Source organism: Oryza sativa, chromosome 1, assembly GCF_034140825.1.
Source record: "Oryza sativa Japonica Group chromosome 1, ASM3414082v1".
Classification (NCBI taxonomy): domain Eukaryota; kingdom Viridiplantae; phylum Streptophyta; class Magnoliopsida; order Poales; family Poaceae; genus Oryza; species Oryza sativa.
Genome location: NC_089035.1, coordinates 2,847,202 through 2,857,284, shown reverse-complemented (window position 1 = coordinate 2,857,284; position 10,083 = coordinate 2,847,202). Strand labels below are relative to the sequence as shown.

The 10,083-nt window shown below is 45.3% G+C and overlaps 3 protein-coding genes across 3 annotated transcripts; 2 read left to right on the top strand and 1 right to left on the bottom strand.

The window, feature by feature from the left end:
• The first annotated feature begins 65 nt into the window (after nucleotides 1–65).
• Nucleotides 66–1,890, top strand: LOC9268949 (uncharacterized). The gene is made up of 2 exons (XM_015768901.3): nucleotides 66–173; nucleotides 332–1,890. Exon 2 carries the CDS (start codon nucleotides 347–349, stop codon nucleotides 1,640–1,642), a length of 1,296 nt encoding a protein of 431 aa, XP_015624387.1. The 5' UTR covers nucleotides 66–173; nucleotides 332–346; the 3' UTR covers nucleotides 1,643–1,890.
• A 2,095-nt stretch (nucleotides 1,891–3,985) lies between these two features.
• LOC4324499 (receptor kinase-like protein Xa21) lies at nucleotides 3,986–9,429 on the bottom strand. Its single transcript, XM_015765757.3, has 2 exons — nucleotides 6,451–9,429; nucleotides 3,986–6,299 (listed from the first exon to the last, which is right to left on the bottom strand). The coding sequence occupies exons 1-2, from the start codon at nucleotides 9,215–9,217 to the stop codon at nucleotides 5,911–5,913; spliced, it is 3,156 nt and encodes a 1,051-aa protein (XP_015621243.1). The 5' UTR covers nucleotides 9,218–9,429; the 3' UTR covers nucleotides 3,986–5,910.
• On the top strand, nucleotides 3,989–4,746 carry LOC4324500 (histone H2B.7). The gene has a single exon (NM_001428118.1). It carries the CDS (start codon nucleotides 4,076–4,078, stop codon nucleotides 4,535–4,537), a length of 462 nt encoding a protein of 153 aa, NP_001415047.1. The 5' UTR covers nucleotides 3,989–4,075; the 3' UTR covers nucleotides 4,538–4,746.
• Nucleotides 9,430–10,083: the final 654 nt, after the last annotated feature.

Below are 10,083 nucleotides of genomic sequence, written 5' to 3'. Positions count from 1 at the left end.
AATAACTGCCCAGGACGCTTCCTCCCTAATCGTCATCTCCTCCCGGTCCCCGTCCCCCGATCCCCAATCATTCCTCCCCTGACGCCGCGCCGCAACTCGCCGCCACTCCCCGTCGCCGCCGCCGCCGCTTGTCGAAGCTGGTTTGGGGGATTCGGGGATTTGACGGATTAGAGGTGACTGAACTCTCGCTCTCCTGCTGAAATCATACCGTATTTTTGTGATGATTTATGGGGAGGAACCTAGGTTTTGATGAGAGAGGCGAACACTGATTTGATTCATCCAACGCGTTATATTCACATCCTAACATCCAGCCTTTGCGCCTACGCATCAGGAATCGCAGTCGCAGATGGAGGCCATGGACGACATGGCGGCTCTGACGGAGGACATCCTCCTCCAGATCTTCTCCCGCGTGGGCAGCATCAAGGACCTCTTCAAGTTCGCCGTGACATGCCGGCGGTGGCTGCGCCGCTTCACCGACCCGGCCTTCCTCCGCGGGCTGTGCCTGGACAGCGGCGAGGGCCACCGCGCGCGCCTCCTCGGCTTCTTCTTCCAGCAGACGAGATTCTATCGCTGCGAAAAGATGATCAAGATGCGGGTGACGCAGCAGAGCTCGGTCTGTCCGCCCACCTTCCTGCCGGCGCCGTGGTCGCCGCTCGGCCTCACGGATCGCACCCTCACCTCCTTCCTCGCCGCCGACGACGACACCTTCAACTACGCCGAGCCCCTCGCAGCGCGCTGCGGCATTGTCCTGATGCGGCTTGTCCCCCGCACCGCGCTGATGATAGCGTGCAGCCACCTCCTCGGCGTCTGCAACCCGATCACCGGGGAATGCCACGTTCTCCCGCCTCTGAATCTCTCCGGCCTCCATCGCTACTTGACCAGCTACGCCATCATCACGTCCACCGACAGCGACCTAGATGGGAAGCAGCCGCCATCATCATCATCGTCAGGGCGCTCCACGTTCTCGCAGCTGTACCTCGTCGTCCAACACAAGAAAGACTGTAACGAGTACTTCTACTCCTACTCTGCTGCTACGTGCAGCTGGAGCGCTCCCACCATGTGCGTGGACGGCCGCCGCTTCTCCCTGGTGGGTGAGAGATCCGCCGTCGTTCACAAGGGCGCGGCGCACTGGCTGTTTATTGATCGTGTATCTAGCGCAACCCAAGATGACATACTGTACAAACTCACCGCGGCGGTGGACACCTCAGAAATCTCCTTGACAAGGCTCCCCTTTGGTGCTGGAGGCTCACCGCTCCTCTGCGTCAGTGGAGACGGCAAACTTTCGGTCGCTTGCGTGTTTCCCATCCACATGAGAGTTTGGACTCAGCAAGATGACACCCCTGCAACGTGGCTCCGCACTGTGATCAGGATACCATTGGCGGTGCCTTACCCAGACTATTCCCATATATGTCAGCCCCGCGAGAAGTGGTTTAACTTCAACAGGGGATCAATGCTCGTGCTGTACAGGAGCAACGGCGTCTTCATCCTCGACCTCGAGAAGAAGGTGATGGAAAAGGTCATGGACTGCTTACTGCCCCTATTCAGTGATAAACTGAACAGGACGGCTGTGGCGTATGAGATGGACTTGGTTGAGTTCTTTGTGCTCCAGCTCAGTGGTCTATGTAGAGGGTCTACAGGATAATTACAGATGTTATGCAGTGGGAAAATATATGTTCTAGAATAAGCAAGTTTAAGTTAAACAACAGCATATTACATGGATCATATGCAAACTGTGCAAACTGGCGAGTGATATATCTTGTTCTGTAGCACGGCATTGTCATTTTGATATGGTTTGACCTTTACTGGTTTCCACTGTAACATCCCTTCACTGGAAAAACAAATTCTCTTGATCTTACAGTTCACAACTACGCAGGTGGCATTTGCGGCACAGTTCACAATTTTCTTTGTTTGCCTGTTACGCTTGCTAGCACCTTAATTTGTCAACTTATTGCTAGTGTTAATACTTATACATCTGATGGTGTAAATCAAAATAGTTTCTTTCATCTGAGAATCCCTGATTGATCTGTTTGTAAGCTGTGTTCTTGTTTTGTATGGTCTGAGTACCAGCTGCTTTAGGTAGAGTAACTGACTGTCAGTTCCTGAGAATGCCGTAATGCTAGTTGTATTCCATAGAACTGTGATTCCTTGCAGTTTACATTGTCTTTATTTTATATTCGATTTCTTATTATTATTCGGCTAGTAAATGCGAGTTTCCTCTGGAATCTGAATGTACCACTTTGAGCTCTTAGGAGTTGAAGTGAGTTGGAGCTAGATTGTTAGATCCTGACGTTTTTTTCTTGTTACTGTGAAGAACCTGTTTGTGCTTTCTCTAAAATTGGACTTATATGCACGATATCCTTGATTATTTTGTCTACTGTCAAAATCTGATCACCCATTTATCAGAAATCATGCATTAGTCACATTTGTGATAATTGATCGTAGGCAAGAAGTCTATATTGATGTTTGACATCCTTGAGTAGTGGTTGCTGATTTGTCAGCTATTGTCTAGACATGGAAAAGCTACTGCTGAAAGGCCTTCGAGTTCTGAAGGTTATATACTCCTACATCTTACATAGAATTTGGATAGAATGCGTCTGTTTTGTTTGTAGTTAGTGGCTTAGTGCACACTGTTGAATTTGATAGTATTTGCAATACAGTGTTATATGCTGCTAAACTAAGGCTGTGTTCGTTTGTGTGAGATAGGGTGAGAAAACACCTCGTTTTCCGCGCGCACGCTTCCTAAACTACTAAACGATGCGTTTTTTGCAAAAATTTTCTATAGGAAAGTTGCTTTAAAAAATCATATAAATCCATTTTTGAAATTTAAAATAGTTTATACTCAATTAATCATGCGCTAATGGCTCATCTCGTTTTGCGTATCTTCCCAATCTTCTCAATCTCCTATCTCTCAAACTCACCCTAAGTGAAAATGGATTTCCTTGTGAAGATTGTAGAAACTTCACTAATTGCCAGGATTGGTCTAATTTGTTCCAAGGTTTATGGCATTTTTTGTATTTCTTTACTCCTTTAAACGTTTCTGGTGGCGCCGCCACCACCAAATGACATTTGGGCTCCACATAACTAGTTGCAGAAAAAAATGTGAGAGTTTGCGTGCTCAGTGATGTCCTGAAGAGTATGTGTAACACAAAGATGCATAACAGAAGACTAGTTATGATCACGCCGTTGCCAAAGGTTATCATCAAGTTCCTTGTATGTTGTCCACTATGACTTATTTTGGTGTATCCCTACTTTTTAATCTCTAGATATAAAACTATGGCCAATATATTGATAGAACACAGCTGTAACTAAATGTTGCGTTTCTGACTGCAGGATACATATGGAAATTGAGTTTGTTGGTGATCACAGTTACAGGTCTGGTAAGATAGTTATTGAGTTTAACGATTGAACAAGGTGTCTGGAAATACCACCAGGTGCTTCAATCTTTGAGCAAGATTTTTCTGCGCTCTCCATTGTTTTGTGTTGTGTTTGTTTGCAGTCTGAACCATGAAAGAGGAAGGAGAAAGAATGTGAGAGGAAATGTTCTTGGATTTTTCTCTAGCAGAGAGATTTATCTTGTACGACAATAAATGTTTGCTGAATTCTTAGTGTCATCTCAAAATTCGATTTGTCTAAACAGGAAAAACTGACCTATTAATCAAAATATATAGAGTTTACCCTGTTTTTAATTATTATTTTCTTCTTATTTACATGCTGTTTATGGTTACAGACTCCATGGCAAAAAGCCCAAAACCTGAACCCAAAGAAAGAACAGCCCACCACCACAGCGCTCCAAAAACGGGGCCCACTGCACATTTTTCTTTGCAACGTCAGCGATCCGCACGGAAACGCATCGCAGCCGTCTAACCGAAAAGGCACCGGACGTCACACATTCATCCACGTCATCGATCCGCGGGACAAGCCTCTCCACCAATCAGCGCCCACTTTTACCCACTATAAACTCACCGCACCCGTGTCCTCCTTCCACACCGCAATCTCGCAACACATCAGCACACACCGCTCCAAAGCAAAACCCACGGACCCGCTTCCCCTCCCCGAGAAGAAGAGAGAAGCATCCATGGCGCCCAAGGCGGAGAAGAAGCCGGCCGCGAAGAAGCCCGCGGAGGAGGAGCCCGCGGCAGAGAAGGCCGAGAAGGCCCCCGCGGGGAAGAAGCCCAAGGCGGAGAAGCGTCTCCCCGCCGGCAAGGGCGAGAAGGGCAGCGGCGAGGGGAAGAAGGCGGGGCGGAAGAAGGGGAAGAAGAGCGTCGAGACCTACAAGATCTACATCTTCAAGGTGCTCAAGCAGGTTCACCCCGACATCGGCATCTCCTCCAAGGCCATGTCCATCATGAACTCCTTCATCAACGACATCTTCGAGAAGCTCGCCGGGGAGTCCGCCAAGCTCGCCCGCTACAACAAGAAGCCCACCATCACCTCCCGGGAGATTCAGACCTCCGTCCGCCTCGTCCTCCCCGGCGAGCTCGCCAAGCACGCCGTCTCCGAGGGCACGAAGGCCGTCACCAAGTTTACTTCCGCTTAGGCTGCATGCCTTCCTCTAGTTTGTTAGTAGTAGTAGTAGCAGTAGATTGATCTGTTTATGTGGTAGTTTAAGTGGAAATGATGATTGCAAATGAAGAATTGTGCGGGGCTTCTTTTGGGGAACTCACTGATCTGGAATAGTAATGCTTTTTATGTCATGTGAACATATCTCTGGTTGCCAATTGATTTTTTGTTTTGTAGAATTGATTACATCGTTGATGTTTGCATCGTCTTGAAAATACTCTGCTTGTGACTGGAATATGATTTTCGGAACATCTGTCTGTACTCCCTCTCCCAAAATTTGAACTGGAAATTTAGCTAGGACTCCATTTTTGGTACTGCTCAAGTACCCATTGGCTCAATGTATTTTGTAGGTTTGATGGAAGGGAAGCTTGATGGCCATTTTGGTTCATGATGTTGCATTTGGAACATAAAAACTGTGTACTATTTTGAGCTGATAACTTTGAAATCTGAAAGTAAGTTTTGCTTCAGCTTCATTTGGTACTGTTTCAAATCGAAATATAGAAGTTGAAATAGTAACTGAAACGCCATATGTCTTCGCTTACTGTTTCAGGAGAATGCTGTTCTCTTTACTCCTTCCTGTTCTGAATGTCCGAATGGGTGCTTTTTCTTTGTTACTGATTCGCTTGTATGCTAGTAACTGGGAAACATGAGGTATGCATCTCATCTCTACTGCCACATCTTCTATCATGCTTGCTGTTGTGGTGCCTGCAGCCCTGCAGTACATACCATGCCTGAAAAATGTGACCAAACTCTTGTGGGTTCTACTTGTAAATTGTAATGTTATCCTTTCTATTCTCTGTCCAGCATGGTTGTTTGAGGTGTACTCAGGTTCTACTGGAAGATTCTCTTGTAGCAGCATTTTTGGCACGCTCATATAAAAGCTTCGGTAGCTACTGTGGAATGTGATAGAAATAATGGGTCTGATGTTTTTGGGAACTCTCCTTCATTTCTATTTGGTTAACTGTTTGAGCATTTAAGCGTTTATCTTTTTCGATAGCATAAATTGTTATGGATTTGATATTCTGTGTTTAATCTGTATAATTGCAATATTTGTTGCTGTGTCGTATATGTTGAATCTGAGTCAGGGAGTTAGAAATTCTGCAACTATGGATGTGTAGGAATTGGCAATGAAATCTTACTCACATTGTGTAAGAAGCCAAAACTCTCGTACTTCTACATCGTGCAATCAACATTATTGCATTCTGTATGCATCTCTTACACTGACATGCATCTAAGCTTAATATAATGCTATAACACCTTGTGTACCTCTGATTATTTCCCAATGCAATCATCAACTCTACATGTGGACCTCACGTCCTCACCCAACATTTAGCTCAAGTACTTTACTGTTCATTTCTTAACCACCTGAGACAGAAGATATTCATCTCTGATTGCATGCATCTTTGACACAGCATCTGCTAACAACATTCGATCTTTGGCTTGTTGCTTTGAGCAGGATATGCCAAGTCTAAGGACAGAAACCAAGCAGTCTTGAACAATACTTCGTGTTATGCTTGCATCTGTTATATCTTTATTTTTTGCTTCTTCATGTAGCCAGATTGTTCGATCAGCTATATCTAGGACTCGGCCAGGAAATGCTGCTGATGCAAATTTGTGCAGATCCACCGAATCCTTGAACATGTCATCAGTAGGGCTCCTTCCGGTAAATATCTCAAGCAATAATATGCCTAAGCTGTAAATATCACCTAGTCTGGAGACTGCAGAACCTTCTCCGTACTCTGCAATATTTTCAATTTCAGTTAATATTTAAGTATACCTCTAAATGACATAAATTTCCAATTCGGAATGGCCCAAGTTGATCCCCCACCCATTAGGGTGGAGGGAGACTAGGAAGTGGGAATAAAGGCAGAATGCAATATTTGGAACTACCTGGTGGAATATAACCAATGGAACCTCTGATTCCAACTATGCTGTCTGAATGTTGCAGTGCTTTAACTATACTTTCAGGGAGGATTCTTGATATGCCGAAATCTCCAACCTTAGCGCTCATGTCTTCTGCAAGAAGAATATTACTTGGTTTCAGGTCGCAATGGATGATCGGTGGCTGACAATGGTTGTGAAGATAATCCAGTGCATCCAAGATATCAACTGCAATGCCGAGTCTCTGCGAAAGGCTCAGTGTGTTGCTAGAAGTGGGATTGCCTGACACGGGATGAAGCCAACCATCTAAGCTTCCATTGGGCATGTACTCAAAAACTAATGCCTTGAACTCGTGACCCTGTGGATTGATACTTGAGCAACAGGTGATGATCTTTATAAGACAACGATGTCGTACTCTTCTCAAAGCCTCACATTCAACCTCAAAACTCTTGGCAGATCCTGATTGTCGAAGGTTGAACACTTTTACAGCCACAATTGCACCTTCATCTTCTAAAGTACATCTATAGACGGAACCATAACTTCCTTTGCCAAGCAAATTAGCTTCTGAAAATTCATTACTTCCTCTGGCTAATGCATAATATGAAACTCTATGATAGTGTTCATCAGTACCTGGGATTGTTGCTCGACTATTTTGTCTCCGTTTAAGCTTCCTGCAGAACTGAATTAGAACAGTAGCTGAAACTAACAGCAAGATTGATCCTGTTATTGGCAGGGCGATTTTAAGAGACTTATGCCACCGTTTGTTGTTTTTGCTTGCATCAATAATGGGACATGGAGCCAAGTGAAGCTGAGGTATTCCACCACACAAGTTGTCGTTCCCTGCAACCGATGCGTACGTAAGGTTCTTGAAAACTCCCTCATCTGGTACTTCTCCTTGCAAATTATTGAATGACACATCTAATTTCCACAACATTGTCAAATTTTGCAGAGTTGCTGGGATGGGTCCTGAAAAATTGTTCTGTGCTAGAAATAGTTGTTGCAGATTGCCAATCCTACCAATGGTATCGGGGATCCTACCAGATAACTTATTCATGGTTAGGTTCAGGATGTTGAGCCCTTTCAGGTTGGTCAAAGATTGAGGTATGCCGCCTTCAAATGAGTTTTTATCTAGCAGTAGCGATTCCAGCACCTGACAATTTCCTATACTGTCAGGTATTTGACCAGACAACTGGTTTCCCGACAGTATCAACTGGTTTAGGTTAGCCAAGGTAGCAACTTCTATTGGAAGGGGTCCAGAGAGAGAATTGTATGACAAGTCCAAGTACCAAGAGAGTGAAGGAAGCTCCAAGATTTCCTTTGGGATTGACCCATTAAGACGGTTGGTCGATAAGTCCAGAACAAATAACGTTTTTAGCTTCCCAAGGCTTGCAGGGATTGGCCCTTCCAAATTGGTGTAGTATGCGTAGAGCCTATTCAAATTTGTAAGATTTCCAATTGATGATGGTATGAGGCCTGACAAGCTGGTGTTGTACAGGGCAACTTCAACCAAATTTGATAGCTTCCCGATGCTCGCTGGAATCACTCCAGATAAGGAAGTGAACCCCAGATCCAGCGTGTCCAAGCCAATCAAATTGCCAATGTCCTCAGGTATGCTCCCAGAGATGCTATTATTATCTAAGTAGAGCTTATGGAGTGTGGTCGACAAGTTGACAACAGAGTTTGGAAGTTGCCCGCTGAAAGAGTTGTCTGAGATAACAAGCTGTTGCAGCTGACTGCAGTTGGTTAGTGAAGTGATAAATTCCCAACCCTTCCTGTTATTTGCCTCAAGTCGGTTGCCATACAAGTATAATCGCCGAAGAGATTTCAACCTTCCCACAGTAGGAGGCACAAATCCACTGAATCTATTACCATAAAGGAGCACAATTGTGAGTGATGAAAGATTGAAGAGAGAAGAAGGTATTACTCCACTGAATTGGTTATCCGCCAATCCAAAGTATTGTATGCCAGGGAACTTGTCACCGATGTTGGCAGGAATGCTTCCTTGTAGCATGTTGTCATTTGCTGCAAGCACCGTCAGTGTTGACAGGTTCCACAGAGAGGACGGAAATATGCCGGAGAGACTGTTCTGCTGAAAACTAAATTCACGTAGAGCTGCAGCTTTGCCGAGGTCCAGCGGGATCAGGCCCTCCAGGTTGTTGTTGTCCATGTACAGATACTGAAGCAATGACAGGTTCGCTAGCGATGCCGGAATTGGCCCAGTGAAGCTGTTGTTTTGCAGCTGCAGCTTCTGGAGTTGTGTCAATGTGTTGCCCAGCTCCACCGGGATGCGGCCGCCAAGCTGGTTAAAGGCGAGGCCCAGATTCTTCATGCTGATGCAGGAACTCAGATTGGCAGGGAGCTCACCGGAAAACGAGTTGCCTCCAATGTCCAGGATCTCTAGACGCCGGAGGCGGCCAAGGCTCGGGGGAATTTCTCCATACAGCTCGTTTGAGCTCAAGTTTAGGCTCTGCAAGAAGCTGAGGTTCCCGATGACCGGAGGGAGCCCGCCGGCGAGATTGCCGGAGGGCAGCGTCAGCGCCGCCACCCGCGCCGGCGTCCGACGGTCGCACGTGACGCCCTCCCAGCTGCAGAAACTGGTGCTGCTGTTCCAGGAGGCGAGCGCACTTGAGCTGCTCCCCCTGAACGCTGCCTTGAAGGCAAGCAACGTGGCCTCATCGCTGCTGCTGCTGCTGCCACCACCAGCGACGGCTGCAACGATCGGCGTCAGGATGAGGACGAGGGATAATTCAAGCCTCAGGCTCATCATGATCGTCATGGGACGTATTGTGTTTCTTGATTGGTTTGTGAGAGTGGTAGTGCTATATCTTAGTACCAATGGCTGTCCGTATTATATGGAGAGTATAGATGGTCTTTGAAGCAAATTTGGAGATGATGACAGTTTGTTGATTGCATTCTTTTAATTCCTTTTTTCCATTTCTGGAACACTTCGTTTGACTTTATAATATAGTACTCCCTTTGTTTGTTTGTTCTAAATACCTTCCGTTCAGGATATGTATCTGGACAACCATATCTAGATGCATATCTTACATCCATTATTTATGGACGGAATAGTACTTGTCCTGATACATCATTCATACTACTAATATTGCTTTGGTCACTTGTTTTTTTTTCCCTAAAAAATTACAAATATTTTTAAAAAAATCATCATTACCAGTTTACCACGAGCTGCTTTTGCTCATCTTAGCATTAACATTTAGTTAATAAAACTACTACTGTCAAAGCTAAAACAGTGCTAAATCAAGCTAAAACAGTGCTAAATCAACAAGACCGTTCTAAATCAACAAAGGTCTTGGACCGAAGTGGCGAAAGCAATGGCGAAGGAGACCATGCTTTGGAAGTCGGCTTATTAAGGGATCCCCGCTGTTTCGTCTTTACGAGGTCGTGGTAGCCAAATTTAGCACGAGATATTCCTCTAGTTTTTCATAATGTCCTTTATCGGTCCCTGCTTGTTTTCCTTTTATCCTTATAAATAACTTTTATTTCTCTTAATGAAAAAAATACGCCCCTTGCGTATTAAAAAAAATCCACAATGAAAAGTATTTCGTGAACGAGGGAATATATACATTTCGAACGGTCAACGCGGCCAGGTGCATGTTGTTAGTATTTTCGTTGAGTCGGAGA

What these genes read in the sequence shown, in the direction of transcription:
- LOC9268949 (XM_015768901.3), top strand. Translation starts at nt 347, where the DNA reads ATGGAGGCCATGGACGACATGGCGGCTCTGACGGAGGACATCCTCCTC.
- LOC4324500 (NM_001428118.1), top strand. Translation starts at nt 4,076, where the DNA reads ATGGCGCCCAAGGCGGAGAAGAAGCCGGCCGCGAAGAAGCCCGCGGAG.
- LOC4324499 (XM_015765757.3), bottom strand. Translation starts at nt 9,217, where the DNA reads ATGACGATCATGATGAGCCTGAGGCTTGAATTATCCCTCGTCCTCATC. An exon ending in CATTGGTTATATTCCACCAG is followed by an intron (nt 6,300 to 6,450) that starts GTAGTTCCAAAT and finishes AAAATATTGCAG; the next exon opens with AGTACGGAGAAGGTTCTGCA.